The sequence below is a fragment of the Canis aureus genome, chromosome 23 (genome assembly GCF_053574225.1).
Source record: "Canis aureus isolate CA01 chromosome 23, VMU_Caureus_v.1.0, whole genome shotgun sequence".
Taxonomy (NCBI): domain Eukaryota; kingdom Metazoa; phylum Chordata; class Mammalia; order Carnivora; family Canidae; genus Canis; species Canis aureus.
The window spans coordinates 25,524,173-25,545,638 of NC_135633.1; the positions used below are offsets into that span (position 1 = coordinate 25,524,173).

The following is a 21,466-nucleotide window of genomic DNA, read 5'->3' on the forward strand; positions in this document are numbered from 1 at the left end:
TCTGTAAGAACTTTCGCTATCCAGCTACTGCCCTTTCTGGCAGAGTTCTGACAACCCTATCTTTGCCTTCTTTGCTACCAGGCCCAAACTGTCTCATTCTCTCTCCTCCAACATCACCATGACCCAGGGAGACTCCCCCACTCCCCAGCAAACTGAGCCTCAGGAACACCTGGGTGGAGAGCACAGAACTAGGCACTTGGCATATGAACTCTCTCAGGACCTGTGAACTCTCTCTCCTTAAAACTACTGTGGGAAGTAACTTTGTCTCCATTTGATGGATGAAGAAACTGAGCTCAGAGATTTAAACATACTGATCAGGGTCACAGCAGAGTATGATTTGAACCTTAGTCCACCTGACTCCAAACCTGTGTGGGCTCATTTATGATGGCGCACGGCCTCCTGTCCAGACCACAGACTCCTCAGGAGCAGGGCCCACATCCAGTTCTCGGTCCCTCTGCAATGCCAGTGAGTGCTTGGCTTGCAGTGGGCACTGTACTAGCTGGCCTTAGCTCTCCTACATCTCCGAGCCCCAGGAAAATGGAGAATAGGCATCGGAGTTTTTTGTTTTTAAGGTTTATGTATTTTAGAGATAATATGAGCGGAAGGGGCAGAGGGAGAAGGAGAATCTCGAGTGGACTCCTCACTGAGCGCAGAGCCCAATGTGGGGCTTGCTCTCACAAGCCTGGGATCACAACCTGAGCTGAAACCAAGATTCAGATGCTTAACCGACTGCGCCACCCAGGCAGCCCAATAAGCATCTATTCATCACAATTTTGGCATGGATGGGAGCTGAGGGAAATGAAGCTCTGAGCTCCCCGCCAATTTCTGTGTCCCACCAGGGCTTTAGTGAGTCCCATGGCCCATGGTGCCTGATTCCTCTGCCCTTGTTAAAAGCTGTGAAGCGTGAACTTCGAAAAAGCAGAGGGTGACGTTGCTGAAAGAATTAAAAGTTGCACTGTAATATTCAATGTTGCTGACACTTCTCGAGGCTATGCTGTCTAGAGCAGTGCTAGCCAAAGAACTTTCTATAGCTATGGAAATATACTAGACTGTCCAACATGGTAGCTCTAGTCACATGTAACTACTAACTAAGCAAGGGAAATGCAACTAGCATGATTGAGGAACGGATTTTTTTTTTTTTTTGTAAGACTTTATTTATTCATGAGAGACACACAGAGAGAGAGGCAGAGACACAGGCAGAGAGAGAAGCGGGCCCCATGCAGGGAGCCAGATGTGGAACTCCATCCCGGGTCTCCAGGATCACGCCCTGGGCCGAAGGCAGCGCTAAACTACTGGGCCACTGGGGCTGCCCAGAATTGAATTTTTTACTTAATTTAACCACAAATAACTAGGGGCTACTGTAGTGGACACTGAAGGTCTGAGGGACGGGACCCATTCTCATTTTCCCTCAAGAAAGCACATGCAAGGGCTCCTAAGCCACAGGCAGGTCTAAGGCTGCCAGGCCCTCCTCTGCAACCCCTTTGAGGGCTTCCAGAGCACCTTCCCTCCCCCCATTCCCGCTCTGAGCCTGATGGAGGATGCCCCATCCTCCACCATATCCTACCTTCAGCTTCTGTTGCTGCACCTTGCTGGCTTGGTCATGGTCAGCTAACTTCTTACTCAGTTCTTCCACCTGGAGCAGGGGAGGAAGAGGAGAAGACTCAAAAGGCCTTCCTCTGGATGTCCAGAGAGATTATGAGCTTTCCTCAGATCCCCAGTGTTCCTAGAAGAAACTGGTCCTTTCTTTGGCCTCCAGTTAAGGAACAGCCTGCTGCTTAGGTTGGTTGGCAGGACCCAATACGCAAGGGCTGCCAGAACCATCTGCCCACACTCGCCTGTCCCCAGCCTGCAGACACAAGAGGCCTGCCAGAGTCCTGCAGCCTCCAAATCTAGCAGAATTGAATCTGAGAAGCTGACATCCCACTACCACCCTACTACTGCCACTATTCCCAGCCCCGACCTTCCCAGTTGGGGACAGCAACAGGGACCAAGTCTATAACTCTAGCAGACGATAATGAATACCCAACACTCCTCCTCACAATTGCCAAAGCCCACAGATGCTCAGACCTCTTCCCAATATCCACAAGCTGTTAAGGCTGGTGTTAGCAATGTGGCTGGTGGCGTTAGCACCGGGAGGCCAACTGCTGGACAAGAGTAGGGGTAGCCCTTCTATCCAAAGCCCACCCCACTCCCAGAGAGAAGAGGAGCAGAGGGAGAGAGGGATTGAAAAGGAGCATAACAGCCATAAGCACTGCTGGCTCCTCCAGGCATTCTGGGAGCTCAAGCAGGAGCAGCAAGGACGAGAGGCAAGAGCTCCATTGTTGACTGTTTGCTATTCGGTTTGACTGCCTCCATCATCTCAGGCTCCCTGGAGGTGATGGAAGGAGAGGAGGGCCCAATTCCTCAGTAGGCCTGATGGAACTCAGTAGGAGGGGTGGTAGAGAAAGGGTGCTCCCACTAAATGCCAGTCCAATAGCCCTAACATCTAGGGCACCACAGGGAAATCCTTATGAGAGCCCAGCAGCCAGGCCATGCCACCTCCCGTCTCCGGTCAAGCTTGGCTCTCCTGCTCCCAGACAGCTCTACTGGATGCTCAGGGTTGAAGCCCCAGAGGGCCAGGCAGGTGTCCTGAGCTCACGACCCTCCCTGACCTGTGAGGGCTGCTTTCCTATCATCCTTGTGGGCTTCTGCAGAAATGAAGGGGGGCTGTGTTAAACGAGCCTCATGCTCCCTCTGCTGTTCCTCCCAGTTTGGCACCCACACTCGGAATAGAACTTGGGAGATGTGGGAATCCAAGGAATGCCAGTCACTGGTCTGGACACGGGAAAGATAAAGCCTACCCTATCCCTCATCCCTGACACGCAGATGAGAGAAAGGACAGAAGGATGGGGAAGCCGACCTGGGCTGGGTGGGATGAGGCCCACATTGCACTCCTGGGCAGCCCGGGCCCGGACTCCAGGGCTCGACCCTGCCCCCTTGGCAAACAGTTCACAACGGGAGCAGGCGGAGGCAAGCCACGGCCGGGATCATGCACGGAGACGGGTCACCGCTTAAGCAGCCAGCATTTAGCGGGGACCCCAGGCATTACCTGCTTAGTTTGCTCTTTCTGAAATACCTCTAGCTGTTCCACCTGTGCATGGGGGAGGAGCAATGGAGACAGTGAAATGAGGGCCCAAGGGGCACCAGCCCTGCTGCCAGGCTGAGCTCACTGAAGCTGAGACTTTCCTCCAAGGAATGAGACTGCTAGTAGTTTTAAAGAAATGCCACTTTGGCTCACTCTTGCCCCCAGTGCCTCCTAGGGTCTCCACTGCAGGTATACCTGCCTAGCACCATGTGTGCCTCTAGGACGGGCTGATGGCCTTCACAGGTCCACTCTCCAGGGACAGAGCCTTCAGGAGAAGAGGAAGCTACTGGTATTTTCTTTAGGACAGTAGGGGGCAACATACGAGAGTTCTTTCTACCAGCCACCCAGCGAGTGAGGGGACAGAAGACAGGAGGAAACAACGTCCCTCCCCTCAGGTCCAACCTTTGGGGGCATCGTACCTGGGCAGTGAGCTTCTGCCTCTCATCCTGGAACCGCTGCCTCTCCTCCAGGACCTTGACCTTGGCACCCTCGTACTTGGCAGTCATCACCTCCAGCTCCCGGGCAGCGTTCTGCGCTTCCCGCTGCATCTCAGCCAGACGGGTCTCAGCATCAGCACGCACAGCTGCCAGCTCTTGGCCATACTTCTCCCTGGCTTGGTCCAGCTCCACTTCCAGAAATTGCCGGCCAAGGCTGGCCCGCTCACCCAGCCCCCGGTTCTCCTCTGCCAGCAGGCCATGAGCCTTCTTCAGTATGCTCAGCTGCTCTGCATAGCTGGCCTTCTCAGCCCGCAGCTGCTGCATTGCTCGCTCTTGCTCTGCCACCTTTTGCCGCAGGGGCACCAGCTCCCCAAGCTCCCGTTGCACCCGCATCAGCTCTGCCCGCAGCCCCCCAGCTGCCTGCTTGCTTTGCTCCAACTCCTCACGATGGCGTTTCTCGGCAGCTGCCTGCTCGGCCTGTAGCTGCTGGCACAGGTGCTTAGCAGGCAGCAGCTCGCTCACTAGGGCCTGCGTGCTGGTATGCTCCAGCTGTAGGGCCGAGAGGGCCTGCTCCTTCTGGAAGAATTTCTCCTGCCATGCCTTTAACTCCTGGCCCAGCTCTTCCGCTCGTTCTGCCTGCGAGGCCAGCTCCTGCCGCAGGCTCTCCGAAGCCACCCGCTGTTTCTCTGCCTCCTCCCGGAGGGTCTGGACCTCCTCCCGCAGAGCAGAGCTGCGTTCGGCGGCCCTGGCGCTGTTGCTGGCAGTCTCTGCCTGGAGCAGCCGCAGCCTCTCCTCCAGCTTCTGGCTCTTCTCCGACTCAGCTACGACAAGCCGCTTCAACTCCTTGCTCTCACCCTCTTTCTCCAGGACCTGGCGGTTCAGGATGGACACCTCCTCCTCCAAGCTGCTGATGAGGCTGTTCTTCCTCTCAGCCTCCTGCTGGCCCCGGGCCACTTGGGTCTTCCACTCGTCCTCAGCCTTGCTATGGTCTTGGGCCTTGGCACGGAGGGTAGCCAGCTCCCTCTGGATTGTGGCTAAGGCATCCTGACTGCGCCCCAGTTCCTGGGCCTTCTCCTCTAAGCGACCCTGCAAAGCCTCCAGAGCAGCAGCCTGCTCCGTGCGAGAGGCGCGCTCACACTCCAGGTTGCGCTCCAGGCCAGAGGCCTTCTCCTGGTGCTCCCGGCACTGCTGCTCCAGCTTGCTCACCTCTGCCCGGAGAGCCTCAAGCTCAGGGGTTTTTCGCTCGCTCTTTCCAGTAGCCTCGCACTGCACTCCCAACCCAGAAGAGTCTTCTCCACTGGCCGGCCCTAGAGACTGTTGGTGCTCCTCCTCTTTCTTGGCCAGCTGTTCCTTCAGTCGCTGCACAGTTTGCTGAAGCTCCCCCAGCTCTGTTCTCTGGGCCGCCTCCTGCCCACGAAGCTTGGCCAGCTCCTGGTCCTTCCCTTCCTTTTCCATCAGGGCATGGGCCAGGGCTTCCTGCAGGGTCGCAAACTCCACACGCTGCTCATTGAGAGCATTCTGCAGCCTCATCTCCAGCTCTGCCTTGGCGGCCTTCTCCAGGGCAAGATCAGCTTGGGCCCGGCCCCGCTCCTGGGTCAGGCGAGCCACCTCTCTCTCCTGCTGCCCACGTTCCTCCTGCTGCTGGCCCTGGCTCTCTATCAGGGCAGCCCGGAGCCTCTCCAGTTCACTGCCCATCTGCTCGGCCTCCCGCTCCATGGCCTTCAGTGCAGCCTGTGTGCTGCAGAACGGGCGTCCCTGCTGCTCTTCCTGCCACTCTGGCTCTCTGTCTCCGGGCCTCGGGGGCTCCTTGAGCAGCTCATGGGAGGCCGTTTCCTGCCGCTCTCCTGCCTTCCGCACCAATGCCTCCAGGCGGGCCACCTCCTTGCTGGTGGCTGCCATCTTCTCCTGCAGAGCAGAGAGGTCATCGGCAAGCTTCTGGGCCCTGACCTCCTTCTCCTGGACCTGCTGGAGGGCTCTGGCCAGGTTGGCATGCAGCTGAGCTAGTTCACTCTGCTGCCGGGTGATCTGGAGCTCGCTGTGGGCCTCTATCCCTGCCACCTTCTCCTTGGCCTCCTGTAGTTCCTGGCGGGCCTTCTCGCATTCCTCCTTCAGGGTCATCAGCTGTTCCTGGAACAGGGCACCGTACTGTGCCTCCTCTTGCTGGCTATCCTCGTACCGCTCGCGCCACGTGGCCACCTCCTTGGCAAGCTGTTCACACTCACCCTCAGCCTCACGCTGGGAGGCTATGGCCTCCGCCAGCTCCCGCTGCAGGGCTTCCCGCTCGGTCTGATGGGCCTCCCCAAGCTGCCGTAACCGGGCCTCCAGCCCCTTGCGCCCAGACCTCTCTTCTTCTAGCTCCTTCCGTTCCTGCTTATGTTGTTCCATCAGACACCGGGTCTCTGCCTCCAGCTTAGAGATATGACGCTGCTGCTCTTCCAGGGCGTCTGAGGCCCTGCGCTTCTCCTCTTCCAGGCTGCCCTTGGTGACCTTCAAGGACTCCTCAAGAGCCCGGACCTGCTCCTGGAACTGGCCATTCTCCTGGGCCACCCTTTCTCTCTCAGTTGCTTTCTGCTGCTCAGACCTCAGCTGGGCCTTCAGCTCGGCCACTTGGGCCTGGGTCTCACACTGCTCCTGGCGGGCTGCCTCAACACAGGCATGGAGTTCCTCTACCTTTTGGCTCAGCTCTGCCTTCTCCCGTTGGGCCTGAGTCACCGAGGCCTGGGCGCTGTCCCGGGCTTCATTAGCAGCCTGAAGTTGCTGTTGCAGGACCTCTAGCTTGGCTGTCTTCTCCTTCTCCAGAGCCTCCAGCTGCTGGAGGGCAGAATCCCTCTCCTTTAAAGCGGCCTGCCGCTCCTCGGCAGCAGTGGCCAATCGCTGGGCATGGTCTTGCCTGGCTACCTCCTGCTCCTGGGCAGCTTCCTCTAACTGCTGCTCCTTTTGCTTCAGGCTGCTGCTCAGTTGCTCCACCTGTTGCCGAAGGCCCTGGGAGGCCTGTTCTTGCTGCTGGAGGGTCTGTGCTAGCTGGGCCTGGTCCTTTTTGGCCTGCTGTTTCAGGCTGGCCAGTTCCTGATCCTGCTGCTGGAGAGTGGCATTGAGGGCGGTGAGTTCAGAAGTCAGAGTGGCTACCTGGGCAGACATCCGGGCCCCCTGAGCCTGAGAGGCCTGCTCCAGCTCTTCCTTTGCCTGGCCGAGGCTGGACAGGGAGCCCTGCAGCTCAGCAACAAGGCCAGCCAGCTGCTGCTTTTCTTCCTCAAAGCGGCCCTGCTCGGCCAGCAGCTTGTTCTCCCACTGTGCCTGCTCAGTCTCCAGCACCTCCACCCTGGCTTGAAGCCGGGTGTTGTCTGCAGCGAGAGAGGCCGCCTCTTGCTTCAGGGTTTCCAGCTGATGAGATAGAGACAAATGAGGATCAGCACGACTCCTCAATCACCACAGACCCCGTGAGAATGAAGGAAGGAATGTACCAAACACAGGCCCACACCAACCTTGGGACACAGGTCTCAACCTCTGCTCCTGTGTGTTCCTACCTGCAAGACATCCCCCAACACTTCGCCCTTCTCCCGGGGTGGGTTGTCCCGTAGCTGGGCCAAATGTTCCTCCAGCTGCGAGAGTTTTCCCTGAAGGATTTCGTTCTTCTCTTCAAGGCATTTCTAAGAGTAAACAAGAGCCTCACGTGAACAGAAATGGAACAGGCACCAGGTTACCAACAACCTATGGAGCTCTAACACCCTGTTACCAAGATTGCCTTGGAAAAAACCCAGAAACCGTGGACCTGGGATCATGAGGTACCTGATTTTCTAGCCCTAGTTTCAGGGCTGAATTAAACCATATGACTTGCTAATTTCTTCTCCCAGGCTACTTAATTTACTTCAGATTTCCTTACTTTTTAAAGTAGTAAATCTTAGTTTACTTCAGATACCCTTACTACATACCCTTCCCTCAGACAAGTCTTGGCTCCCAGATTATCCAAACACTCACCAGCTTAAAAACATCCCCATTATTTTTAAGGGGTGGCTCAAGCAGTTAAGCGTCTAACTCTTGATTTCAGCTTAGGTCATGATCTCAGGGTCGTGAGATCAATCCCTGCATCAGGCTCCCCATTTAGTGGGGAGTCTAAGATTCTGTCTGTCCCTCTGCCCTTCTCTCCCTACTTGTGCACTCACGCTTCTCTCTCTCAAATAAATAATCTTAAAAAAAATTTATATATAAATTTACATATAAATCTCCCCAGCCTGCCTGGGAACAGCAACCATAGCACCTCCTACCCGTCCTTCAGCCCCACCTCCACTGTTCACGAAGCCAGAGCCAAGACTGTGCTGGGTCCTCTCTGAATTCCTAATCCACCAGACAGATATGAGAGGCAGCTATTACTATCCTCCTTTTGCAGAGCAAGATCTGAAGCTCAGATGTTAAATGTCTTGCCCTAGGACTAATTAGTAAGTGGTAGAGTTGGGTTCTTAAAAACAGTAATAAAAATAATAGCTTGGGGGGGGCACCACCGGAGTGGCTCAGTTGGTTACATGCCTTCAGCTCAGGTCATGATTCCAGGGTCCTAGGATCAAGCCCTGCATTGAGCCCCTGCTCTTCCCTGTCCCTCTGCCCTTCCACTTGCTCATGCTCCATCCCTCTTGAATAAATAAAATCTTTAAAAATGAAATAATAGTGGGGGCACCTAGCTGGCTCAGTCAGTGGAGCACACAACTCTTGATCTCAAGATTATAGGTTTGAGCCCCACACTAGGTGTAGAGATTACTTTAAAAAAGATTTTTTAATTTTTGGGCAGCCCCGGTGGCCCAGCGATTTAGCGCTGCCTTCAGCCCAGGACATGATCCTGGAGACCCCGGATCGAGTCCCACATCGGGTTTCCTGTATGAAGCCTGCTTCTCCTTCTGCCTGGGTCTCTGCCTCTCTCTCTCTGTCTCTCATGAGTAAATAAATAAAATCTTAAACAAACAAATAAATAAACAAATAAAATTAATAAAAAATAAAAGATTTATTTTAAAAAATTATTCATGTATTTAAGAATGAGAGCATGAATGGTAAGGGCAGGGAGGAAGGAAGGAGAATCTTAATCAGACTGCGCTGAGCAAGGAGCCCAATGCAGGGCTTGATTTCACAACCCTGAGATCACAACCTGTGTGGAAACCCAGAGTCAGAAGCTTAACTGACTGAGCCACCCAGGCACCCCTATAAGTAAAACCTTAAAAAAAAAAAAAAAAAAAAAATGAATTCACTGAAAGCTAACTTTGCACCATACAATGTGTCAAGCTCTACAGTGGGCGATGAGGCAGCTACTCATTAATTTTCCCACTTTAAACAAAGCATGCTTAGACAGAAAGAGGTCAAATAATTCAACCAAGATCCCACCTTAAAAACAGCAAAGACAAGATTCAAAGGTGTACTGGACTTCAGCCCACAATCTTTCCATTACAGCACACTATTAAAATTTGAAGAGGAGTCAGCTTACTTCCCAAAGGCCCCACAGAATAGTGGTAAATGGAATTCAGCTTTGAACAGGTGGTCAAGACTGTGGTCCTGACTCCCCGAAGCAGATGGGTCACCTTGTCGTGCATGGCTGTGCTGAGCTCCTTCTCGAGATGGGCCTGTTTCTCCACCCACTCTCGACTGGCCTTGCTGTGTTCTTCCGTCAGGTCATTGAGGGCACCCTGGAGCTGCTGCAGGTGGCTGGCAAACTCCCGGAGCTGAGGCAGATAAGAGGGAGTCCCCATCACCCAAGATGGAAACCAGCACCACCACTGCTGTGTGTTTCCCCAACTCCAGGGGCTGCAGGCATCTGACCACTCTTCTAACCAGCCTCAAACTAATGATATTTAGTCACATCTTTAACTCGGAAATAAAAATTCAGGGCCACAATCCAATCCCTGGCAGGAGCCAATTATGGGACAAGGAAAAGGCCCAACTATGCAGGTCTCTGGAAAGGCTAAAGCACAGGACAGGTGCCAGGACATTCTTCTCAGCCCTCTCTCTTGGGAATCCTCCAGACCAACTCGCCCCAACAGGCCTCCAGCTGGGGACAGACCCCCGCCTCCCAAACATTCACCTTAAAGGAAAGGTCCCCATTCTCCTCAGAAAGCTGGTTAATTTTGCGATCCATCTGGCTCTTCTCTGTCTTCAGGTCCTGGCACTGCTTCAGAGTCTCATGGAGACGCACAGTGAGGCTGTGAGGGAAGGGGAGCAGTTAGAAAAGACAGCAGCACCCCCCAATACACAAGTGTGGATGGGGAGCTGGGAAAAAAGCAGGGAGAGTCCTACCTCTCATTCTTGCCACGGAGCTCCTCAAGCTCCCTGGGCTCCAGTGGGCTGGCCGCCTGCTTCTCATTCAGCAGAGCCAGGCGGTCAATGCGCTGCTGCATCACAGCTATCTGTGCATCTGCCCCGGGGGAGGGGAAGGGAGGGGAGGGGAGGGTCAGCACAGAACTATGGGGAAGTGAAGAGGAAGGGGAGGCATCCAATCTCAGGGAAAGGAGGATGATGGCAAGGGCAGAACCAACTTCCAGGAGGTCAGCCAGACTGGTCCAAGGCTGAGCACTAAGCTCCGGGGCCAGCAGAACAGACAACAATGGAACAGAGGGGTCTTCCTCACATAAGCCCAGCACTTCCCTGGATGAAAATCCCAAATGCTGCTCATTCACAGAACATCTGCCAGCATACTAGACGCCTACCCTTCTCGGTGAGGAGCTTGCGGTTCTCAGCCAGCTCCAGCTCCAATTCATCTCTGTTATTTCTCTCATCCGCAAGCTGCTTCTTCAGCCGTCTGATCTGGAATTGTGGGGTCTGCAGGATGTCACCCATGGGGGAGGCTGGAGAACCTGAGAGGAAGCTGAAGAAAGAGATGGCCCAGATGCCATGGTCAGAGCCCGAAATGGGAGGGTGGGAGGGAAGAGCACCAGGCAGGGATGGGTGAGCAGGGCTCTAGGGCTGTGAGCACTGGCTGGGAGGCCAAGCACCTCAGCTCTGTTTGTAGGGCTATCTCCCACCTCATGACAGGACCTTGAGAAAACTGTTCTTCTCCCTCCTCCAAGCCTTAACTTCTTTGTCAAAAAAAATCTTGCCTCTGCAGAGCTGCACTGAGAGAAGAGACTTTAGCAGAGTCTCCATGGAAGAAAGGAATTCCATAAACAGGGAACAGCCTTTGAGGGAGGCCTTCCGCCAAAAATAGATCCCAACCAATTCCCCTAATTGGTACTGGGCCAGGTGAGAACATCTACAGGATACTCCAAGCACTGTCTGATGATGTAACAGGCTGGTGAACAGGGTCAGCCTCTAGAATGCAGGGATTTGAGCACTGGATGTTGAGGCCCTGTCCCATGAGAGGAGGCCCAGCACATACTTGTTCCCACTGGAAGAGGCAACCTTCTGTAGCTCTAGGAAGCGAACCTCCCTTTTGGCCTGGTGGCTGGGTGGTGACAGCTCTTCAGAGATGGTGCTGGAACAGGTAGAAGGGACAGGAGCTGGGGGAAAAAAGCAAGCCAATCATATAAAGATTAGTAAGAAGATGAACATCTTGCATCTTTCTAGAAATTGAGAACTTGCCTTAGTGGAAGTGAATCCAGACACTTATGTGTAAGCTGCAGAGGGAGGCCATTGGGCAGAACCTGAACCCCAATGTCGATTATCCAAGAGATCAGTGGCACTAAACTCCGTCAAACAAGGGGCTTCTGTTTCCACGGGTCATCAAATGCTCATGCTTTTCCCCGGATCCGACACTGCAGAGGCAGCTTGAGAACTGCTCGGAGCAGGATCTCCTCTCAGCCCAACAACTTCTCAGGTCAGAGCCACTGGCCTCCTTCCTGAACTCCTCCACTCTGAAATCTTACACTGCCAACACAACCTCTTTCTCAAAACCTTTGCCTCCCCTGGCTCCCACGACCACCTTCACACGGCTCTCCTACCCCTAAATACCCATTTCTGGTCTTCCTATCTGCCCCTCCTCTCCTCTACACACCCTCTAAGATCCCTGATGGGATGTGATGGGGTCCCACTGCTCTTCCCACAGTGCCCATGGCTTCAGTGGCCATCTACACACTGACCTGCAAACCCATAACCTGGGCCCACAGCCCTAGCCTACATTCTAGACTCACTTTTCCAACATCTCCATTTGAAGAGCCAAATAGAGGGACACCTGGATGGCTCAGTGGTTGAGCATCTGCCTTCGGCTCAGGGCATGATCCCAGGGTGCCACAGGCTCCCCAGAGGGAGCCTGCTTTTCCCTCAGCCTGTGCATCATCAAATTCAGCAGCTGGCAGAGAACCTGCCTAGAACCACATCTTACAACCTATCCTCACTAGACAGCCTCTTCATCAGAAGACCTGTGGAGCTCTCACTCTTTCTCCTGTACTTCCAGCAACACATTTGGTATATTAGGTACTTTCTGTTTTAGCACTTATTCTTATCCTTACTGAACATAAGCTTCATGTGGGGAAAAGGCACTACTCCCAGCTTTTAAGCCTAAAGTAGCAATCACTTAAAGAAAAAAAAAAAAGGTACCCTACCAACAGACATCATCACTTATCATGTCCTGCTTCAGCACTGCCAGGCAGCAAGGAAGAGCTCCACAGGAACTGGGATGAGGGCAACAAGGCCGAGAAGTCAACCTTTTCCATGACATACACTTTTCCGGAGCACACACTCTGTGCCTGGTGTTGGGAGCCAAACAAACCCCCCACTGTGTTTCTCAATACTTCAGGATCCTAGCAGTCCCCAGCTCAGACAGGGCAGCATCCTCAGGAGTAGGCCCTACGTACCTTTCTGCAGGAAGTTCTCTATGTCCTCATTTAGATTTAGCCCATCCTCATGGTCCAGCACAAACTTGAGAATGACTGCTAACTCAGCCTGGGCCAGAGGGAGAGAAAAAGGAGGATCAAAGAATGTCAGAGAGGCCTGAAGAGATGGTGGACACCATACTGGCAATGCCAGCCCCAGGAGCCTGCAGGAGCCCAGTCTTCCTCTCAAAGCCTAGAGCCCCACAGTTCAGCTGAGAAAATTCTACCAGAGACATGCTGACACTGCTTGCCCTCGCCCCCTCAGTTCCCCTAAAAATGCACTCAGGTTTAGAAGGAGTTCCTATTGGACTTCACTCCTGACCACAGAAAAAAAATAGGCAAAGAAAGTAGTGCAGTCAGAAAGCTTTTATATTTAACTATGTTGCCGTCTTCCAAATGACCCTCACCATTGTTCTCTGAGAACCCTCCAGGGCTCATTCAAAGCTTATCCACCAACTCAGCTGTAAAAATCTGCCCTCCTCTGTCTGAATTTCAGTTACAAAGTTGATCTAATTTTTCTGGCCAACCCTGCTACAGTTCCTTATTCCTTTAGAATTTCTATTTCTAGGCCTATGACCAGCTTAGAGCAGAGGAAAGGCTGAAAGAGGACCCACCCATTCCTCCCATGCCACTACAACTACAACCTCAGAGAGGAGCCATGAGCTAAAGGAGTATGAAAAGGGATGATTCAACATTTTTACCACTATGTGAAAGGCCACAGTTCCCTGGACACTGCCCCTGCAGTCACCTACATTACCCACTGTGGCATCCCAGTTCCTCCTGCTCTGGGAAATAAAGGACAGCTGCAGGACACAAAGCCAACACCAGGACCCACATGACAAGTAGTTCCTGGAAACCAGGTCAATTCCCTTTATAATGAAACAGATGCACCAACTCCTCTTCACTTAGCGACTGAGCAGAGGAGGGGGGAAAGAAGGTAACCATTCTGAGCTAGACTGTCACAATGGTCAAAGACATGGTCTCTCACTAATCCTTCAGAGGAAAGGAGGAGACAAAAGGAGTGACCATTTGTGTAAAAAATATGCACATTCACATGGGAACACACACAAGGAGAAAACAATTTCTGCATATTATTCCATCATAGCACAGTTATGACTACAGTTAAATGTATGTTAAAAACAAACAAACAAACAAACATCTGTATGTAAGAAAGGACTTGGAAGTATATCCCTTAAAAGTTAACAGTGATCTCTGGGGATGAGATTACTGGCAACTGTTATTTCCTTCTTTTGTACTTTTATTTTCCAGACTTTCTATAATGAATGGTTAGAATTACAGTATAATTTTTGAAAACACTATATGCTGTTTAAAGAAAAGCAATGAAGTACAGGCTAGGCCCACTAGCTTGAGGTGGAGGCACAGGACTTACCTGAATCTTATATTCGAATTGTTCCCAGTCCCTGGGACTTTTGGAGCTCATGGTGGAGTGGTATAAGAGCAGCATAGTCATCTAGAAGCCAAATAGGAGAAATAGTCACTGAGCAAGGCTGCCTCTCTTCTCTGTACTCTCCTCTCTAGGCTGTTCTGGGGACCTTGAACTATTCTGGAGGCTCTTCTGAAGCTTCGAGATTTCAGCCCTAGGTCTCTGCCCTTAACTGGACCCAGAAACACCTGACTGAGGACCCACTGTCAATTGTGCAAAAAGCATGGTGCGCAGCTGAATTTTTGAACTCATGGAACCTAAATATGAAGCTTAAGCTACCCTCTCTCTACAGGCCAGCACCCAGAAACGGGAGTGGGAATGAGGGAGACTGAGCTAAAAGACTATGACAGCTGGGTGAAACCTGATTCCTGTCAGGTCTTTATTGAGGCCCACAGCAACAGTCTAGCAAACCTCTCTGTCATATGGCATGGACTTCTAGAATTATTGGGGTGAATTAGCCTCTGCCTCAGCTAAGTGGCTGACCTCCAACTTCCATGAGCCCCAGAAATAAAGCACTGATACTTCCCCTGGGTTAATAGAAGGCCCAGCAGGTCCCTCTGGTGCCACCCTCCACCCCTCACATCTGGTATTCCATATGTACCTTGGCCAATTCCAGCTCTGACCCCTCTATTGCCTTCTGCACGGACACTAGGCATTCCGGAGAAGAGGGATGTTTTCGGTTTTCTGGAATGATGACAATGTAGAACGGTTAACTTCCTGGACACCATCCCTGAGATTATCAGAACACCTCAGAGTAGAACAAAATTGCGGTCTCTGGTGGGGCTAGGGGACAAAAGTCTCTTTACTTCTTTCCTCCTTACTCCTATATTGTCCTCTCTCCCCCAACATATACATTTCCATCTGAAGTTAGTTCTATCCTAGATCAGTCCAAGGGCTACAGGAAAAGTTCAAGAAAAAAGCAGGCTAGGAATTCAGAGCAGCTCTGGGCCATGACCTTGCTTGCACTCACCCACTCAATGCTTCAACTCCTGCTCAGCACCACAGAGGAGGAGCCCAGAGATTCCAGGTCACTCTAGAGTCTTGTTCCAAGTAAGGTCACAGAAGAAGACTGAAGCCGAGTGAGACCAGGAGAACTTGGAACACCTGGTCCTTATGCTCTTAAGCCCATTATCAACTCTCTGCTTTATCTAAACCTACTAACATCTTTCCTATAATTCTGAGGGGGAGATGGCAGACAGCTCCCGGGTCAAAGATGAGGATTCTTGTGTATGACTGCACGAGGGAGGGGACTGACAAGCACTGTGCTAGCTTTTCATCTGTTCCTACTACCCATCAGCCTTAGGAGCAGTTATGATTAGCTCCATTTTATAGACAAGGAACCTATGTCCAGAAAGGTCACACAAGCTGTGAATAGAAGGGCCAAGACTTCAACCTAAATGCCTCTGCTCCACATCCATTGCCTAGGCAATTAATTCAGTTATCCAGGGTAAATATTTTTCTTGCAAGGGAAAGAGGGTAACACAGATCCATCCCTTGCCTCCAACTTCTTGCAGTGGGGCGGGGGCCAGGGTGAGAGGGAACAGGAGCCCACGGTGATAAGTCCCAAAAACTGAGCCTTTGGCTCTATCTAGATCTCAGAGATGGGCTAGGGACTAAAGGAACACTCTTCCTCCCTGACTGGCATCAGCATCACCAGACCCAGAAGAAACAGTTGTACTCATTCCTGTAGTACAGTCAGCAGCCTTGAGCCTTTGCTCCTCCAGACACCTGTGAGCTGGCTCCTCCGGACTTCCAAAGTCCCAGGAGTTGAGGAAGCAGCTCCTTCTTAGCTAGATAAAGAAAGGTGCTTACTTTGCAAAAAACTGCACACAAATTCCAGTCTCTCTGGCACCGGCTGTTGCAGGATCTGCTGCCCCTCTTCAGTGCCGTGGCTAGAAAAAGAACAAATATCAGGACTCGAGTACTCGGCAATCCTTCCCTCCTCACTACCCTATTACCTACTACCTTCCCATTCCTCCAGGCCTGGTCCGCACTGGATCTGGGCAAGAACCAGAGCAGATGCTGGAGGCAAGGGAGATTACCAAAACATCATTTGGTCAGAAAGAACTGTGTGGTGGGTAAGAAGTGGGAACTTGAGGCGTGCAGTCCTGAAAAAGATGCCACTCTGCCACCCTGGCAGTAAACATGAAGAAGCTCTATGGCAGCACAGATGAAGGGGAAGCTAGGCTCAACAGTCTGGAATAGCTCCACTGTAGAAGGTCAGGAAGCCTGGGAAACCAGGAAGAGTCAGGCAGATGATGCAGAGGGTAAAACAGGCCCAAGAATGGAAAGAACAGGAGGAAATTCCCAAGGCTCTAAAGTGCTGAGGCAAAGTCCAACACACAGCGGACAGAAGGCTGGATGGCTAAAGCCGAGGGATAACACTTTTTTTTTTTAAGATTTCATTTATGTATTTGAGAAAGACAAAGAGCAGGAGCAAGTAGGGGGAGGGGCACAGAAAGAATCTCAAGTAGACTCCCTGCTGAGCACAGACGACCCCGAGGTCACAATCTGAGCCAAAATCAAGAGTGGGACGCTGAAGCTGAACAGACTTGAGACCCAGGGGCACCCCCCCCCCCCCCCCTCCCCGGGGCCAACACTCTTGATCTCCAGCTAAAGGCAAGCTACATGCTGGAGAGCAAAGAGGGCAGGGAGGCAGCAGGGGGAGCTCTCACACAGCCCCAACAGTGGTTTCAATTTCAGGGGTGAAGAGCTCCATTTCAAGTTACAAAGTGGATTTTTCTTCTTGGGCTATTACAGCTGGAGATAACTGATTAAGGGAGCCTCTTATTCCTCAATATCCAGGTTCTACGGAATCTCCAGGTTTCAGCCAAACCCTCCAGGTTTCTGGAGGGCAGGGCAGGCTCTGGAATCAGAGAACTTGCACTGCCAGATATCCTGCAAAGCATCAGCAATATCTAAGCCAAGGCCATGAACGTACCTCCTTCTCTCTCTCTCTGTCTCTCTCTGTCTCTCTCAAGATCACGAAGGCTTCTTCCAAATGAACCCCCATTTTCTGGATAGCTGTTTGGGATTAGGGACGCCTACAAAGCCTTCAGGAGGTGCTAACCTCCTCCCAGACTCCTAAAAGAGCCACCTTCCCTACTCACCCACACCCTAAAATGCTGTGACTCCTTGCCTCAGCACACAGCAGTAATTTCCTTAAGTGTATTCCATTAGATAAAAATAAAGAGGGTTCTCAGGTTAAATGTCTGGGAAATGCTAGATTAAACCAAACTGAACATTTTCTAAAGAAAAAGATACAACCTGCATTATTTCCCAAACCTATTTGATCACAAAACCTCTTTTTTCCCTACTAAGCCCCTGGAATAAGTCAAGCTGCACAGAACATGGTTTAAAAATGCTGGACCTGGAGCCATCCGGGCCATCCTTTAAAACCGAATTCAAGTCTTATCTCTGGCAGGAAGCCATCCAGAACCACTGCCAGGCATGCCTCCGCACTCCCTCTCAGGAATTCCCACAGCACTGACTGATACAATGGCATCATTTACAATTGACCACTCTTAACTGCGTAACCTGAAAGCTAGGGTACAGGAGGTACTCCTATACATACGGGCTGACCCACAGATGGAGGCTCTGTTACAGGAAGAGCACAGGTCAAGGTCAGTGACACCTTGTCAGGGCTTTAGGTTTTCTGGCAAAATGACTTTATTAAACTTTACTATTCAAGCCTCACAGATATCCAAGAGAGGAGACTGCCTTTTTGCTCCAGGCTATTCATATACACAACAGAAAGGAAACTTGTTAAGAGAGGTTGATGTCAATGTATTTTCCCAGAGAAAGGCCAAGTGGCAAGGAACAAGCCCTGTTTAGTTCCCACAGCTGCTACCTGCCACCAACCCTGCCATCCTCCACCGTCTTCCCCTGAGAACTAGCGTCCGATTTAGGTAACAGTAACACCATCTACAGTGATAAAGCCAGAACATATTCACCAAGAACATCTGTTTTCCCAAAGGAAGTTGGTCTGCACTGTCCTGAATCAAAGACAGAGATTAAGGGTAACCTGGAATTTCAATAGCCCCTCTCCTCCTCCCCCCCCCCCCTCTCTCTCACACACACACACACACACACACACACACACACACACATTCCTGTTCTCTCTCCCTCTCTCTCCATCCACCTCCACTCCTCCTAATCTAAGGCTCAGGCAGTGCATCAGAAGACAACTTGGAAAATGTGCATCTTCAATTTGTAACCCTCCCTAGGAAAATTTCCCACCAGGTTATAAAAACTACAGTGGCTAAACCAAGGACATCCTTACCCCCAGACCGATCTATTGCTCTTGTCATTAGGTCAAGGGAATTTATCTCCTCAAAAGCAAAAGCTCCTTGGAAAAAATTTTTTTTCTTTTTAAGATTTTATTTTTTTAAGTAATCTCTATCCCCAACGAGGGGCTTGAACTCACAACCCTAAAATCAGGAGTCATGTACTCCACTGACTGGGCCGGCTAGGCACCCCACCTTGATCTATTCTTAAAAAAACAAAACAGCATGCTGCACCCTTGTATGTTACAACACGAGGGCAATGCGCCTCTTCCAGTGATGTTCAAAATAAATAGGTTAGGTATTGTCAGCCTAATGGTTTTACCAGCCACTGATGTTAATGATCTAGACTTACCACTTCATTAGGGTTTGAAAAATAATCATTTTTATGAGAAATTGCAAAATGCTGACTTATAGGTGGTACACAATTTCACTTACGAAGTATCCTTGCAAAAAAACCAGAAAACAGCAACAAGAAAACCTTAAGCTAATCAATCTTAGATCTCATCACCAGTTTACAGGCCACAAGGGGATGAGAAGAATAAACTGAGGAGCACTGTGATAATACAGTTAATAAAATCCAAAACTTGGGAAATTCTGTAAGATTGGAAAAAAAGAAAACGGGTATGGTATGAAGGTAGGAATGAGTAGGAAAGAAGTGGGAGGAGATGAGCCCCTGATGAAAGCTCTTCAAAACCAAAGCTGAAGATTTTCAATTTCAACCTCCTGGCAATGAAGAGTCACCGAGGGCCACCAGCTGTGGGGTGCCACAATGTGAGCAAGACTGAAGGAAGGTTCCAGAGATCACATGAATAGGGATGCCCTGGAATATGCACAGATTAGAGAAGGACAAGGTCACCAGGGCCTGCTATCCACACTGAGGCAGAGCCAGGGATGTGAGAAATCGTTCAAAAAACAAATTGAGAGGATGGTGACCAAGCAGAATCACTGCCAAAGAGAGGGAGGAATTCAAGATGCTGCTGAAAGGTCCTGTCTGAGTAACTGGGAGAGTAAATGGTACTCTCTGTACCAAAATAAGAAAACAGTCACTTCACTAAGGCAGGTGCTGGTTAGAGCCACAGGGACTTTAAAAACCTCTGACAAGACATCTCACCACCAACATACATTTCAAAAAATATATTTAAAAGATTAAAAATAAACAGTGAATCCATCTATTCCAGGCTACTCAACCCCACTAGATTTGGTGATGAAAAGTTATCAACAACTACATTTTCGTTCATTTACTTACTCAATGAATATTAACCAATGTACTGGGTTAAGCCAGGTGCAGAAGACGCCAAGGGGAATCAGACCCAGCATCCCCCCCACCGCCCCACCCCCTGCCTTTGACAAGCTCAGTTCTACATTCTTTCCCTATGAATGGGGTGGCCAAGCTGCTTCACAGAGATGCTGATTCCCTGACACCATCCTAACTGCTGTGTGTGTAGAACAGAAAGCCTCAACACCTCAGTAGTATGTCCCTGACCTGGGGGCTCAGAGTTGACTGCACTTTCCTTTAAAAGGGGAGGGTCCTCTCCGCTGTCCCTGCAATCCTTGATATTGTGGCCAAACTCTACTTTTGCCCATAGTACAGAGAAGTGAAAACAAGGTCAGTTCTGCCCTCCATAATCCCTGAAAGTTGATGAGAGGAAAAAGGATGAGCTATATGATCCTAGAATAATAGCTTGACCCATCTTTGCTTAGTCCCAGAGAGGTAAGATATAAGGCGGAAGCCCCACTACTCTAATTTCCCAGATAACTGGGATGTTCAAAGGTAAGGTGCTAAAGACAGATATAAAACAAAGCTCACTAGATCCTGGCTACATGACAACAAGCAGCTTATCAATGCTAACTGATCTCACAAAGCAAGTTAACGTGGCAGCTGAAAAACCCCAGAAATGCTACAATGATTTAAAAAGGAGCATATCTGTGCTGTGCTAACAGGTTAGAGATAAGATTTTCATGTGCTGCTTATTTCCCTCAAGTGCAAGAGCTTCCCCTTTCTTCTTCCTGGCCCTACAGGTTGCCAGAAGGGCTTCTGAGAAAAGGGCAAGCCCCAAGGAGAGGTTATGGAAGACTCATTGAGACAAGAAGAGAGTGAGCTCCATCCAAGCAGGCTCCTGAAACACTGTGGAGGCACAGAAACTCCCCCGCACAAGCGTGAGGAAGCCTCAGAGTGGGACAAGAGCGAGACCTCGCCCGCAGACACAATGACAGGAGGATGAGGCCCTTGGTGCCCTCAAGGCAAGGTGCCCTTGCCTCTGGTTCCACACTAGCAGTCCTGCCCATGCTTTCTGGTCACAGATGCCAGCAAGGAAAGGGAGTAAATGTGGTCTCCGGCCAGACACAGCTTCACCTGCAAGGCTGGAGAGGGTGTGGCATATACTCACATGCTGTCGATGATCTTGATGAAGATGCTGCAGTCCTGGAGCTGCAGCACGGCCTCCACAGGGCTAGCCACATGCAGACTGTTCACCTGCGAAACACAAGGAAGAGCCCACTGCCAGAGCCAGAAGTGCCAGAAGCTCTGTGGCTCAATCTGCTCCTCAGACGCCAGCTGGCTGGGAGAGCCCACAGCTGCAGGCTGCAGGCACGGGGGCAGAAGAGCCCAGCTTTCATTTCAGCCAAGGACAGCTGCTGCCCCCACTCGGCCAGAAGCAGCCACCTGAATGCTGCCATCAGAGTCCTTCCTCCCACATCAACTAAACGAGAGCTTATATTCTCCTACGATGTTCCTGCTGGAACTAGGGATCCATACTTTAAATATAACTAGGCATAGAATGATTTTCTGGAAGGACACATGAGAAACTACTGTCACTGCCTCTGAAAACAGGAACTGGATGGCTAAAAGTCAGAGGTGGGAAAAAGAAAGGCTTTTTATATTATCCTTCTTGTATCTCTTGCATGTGTACGTTATAACCCTCTGTAGCTCAAATTTTCATACTATAGCCCTTTCTATCTCTAGAATTTTGAAGTATCTACGCAAAACTTATATTAAATACTATGTTTTATACACTCCCACACAGATAGAAACTCTGGTTATTAATGCATTTAAAAAATTCTTTCCTTGGGACACCTAGGTAGCTCAGCAGTTAAGCATCTGCCTTGGGCTCAGGCATGATCCCAGGTCGTGGGATCAAGTCCCACACTGGGCTCTCTGCATGGAGCCTGCTTATCCCTCTGTGTCTCTGTCTCTCACGAATGAACAAATATTAAAAAATTAAAATATTCTTCTCAGACATGAAAATTTTTGGCTGACACAGGAAGAAATGGAGGCAACAAGACTTAAAGAAAAAAAGGGGGGGGGGGGGGTCCCTGGATGGTGCAGCAGTTTAGCGCCTGCCTTTGGCCCAGGGTGTGATCCTGGAGACCAGGGATCGAATCCCACGTCCGGCTCC

At 50.9% G+C, this 21,466-nt stretch overlaps 1 protein-coding gene and 1 long non-coding RNA gene across 8 annotated transcripts in view; one reads left to right on the top strand and one right to left on the bottom strand.

The window, feature by feature from the left end:
* The window catches only part of NUMA1 (nuclear mitotic apparatus protein 1), a 75,990-nt gene that overhangs the window by 6,591 nt on the left and 47,933 nt on the right, over window positions 1–21,466 (bottom strand). For 6 of the 7 annotated variants that reach the window (XM_077866790.1, XM_077866789.1, XM_077866791.1 and 3 more), the window contains exons 3-16: window positions 20,459–20,544; window positions 15,598–15,677; window positions 14,387–14,469; window positions 13,732–13,812; window positions 12,324–12,411; window positions 10,910–11,030; window positions 10,242–10,399; window positions 9,832–9,949; window positions 9,620–9,737; window positions 9,120–9,260; window positions 7,086–7,208; window positions 3,544–6,942; window positions 3,089–3,130; window positions 1,565–1,633 (exon numbers count right to left, since the gene is read on the bottom strand). In XM_077866790.1, the coding sequence (XP_077722916.1) occupies window positions 1,565–1,633; window positions 3,089–3,130; window positions 3,544–6,942; window positions 7,086–7,208; window positions 9,120–9,260; window positions 9,620–9,737; window positions 9,832–9,949; window positions 10,242–10,399; window positions 10,910–11,030; window positions 12,324–12,411; window positions 13,732–13,812; window positions 14,387–14,469; window positions 15,598–15,677; window positions 20,459–20,544 (4,707 nt within the window). The remainder of the gene's footprint in view (window positions 1–1,564; window positions 1,634–3,088; window positions 3,131–3,543; window positions 6,943–7,085; window positions 7,209–9,119; window positions 9,261–9,619; window positions 9,738–9,831; window positions 9,950–10,241; window positions 10,400–10,909; window positions 11,031–12,323; window positions 12,412–13,731; window positions 13,813–14,386; window positions 14,470–15,597; window positions 15,678–20,458; window positions 20,545–21,466) is intronic. The other variant, XM_077866793.1, reaches the window with a different exon arrangement.
* On the top strand, window positions 1,477–21,089 carry LOC144294842 (uncharacterized). The gene is made up of 2 exons (XR_013362183.1): window positions 1,477–7,343; window positions 20,091–21,089. It is a non-coding gene; the product is annotated as an uncharacterized LOC144294842 (long non-coding RNA).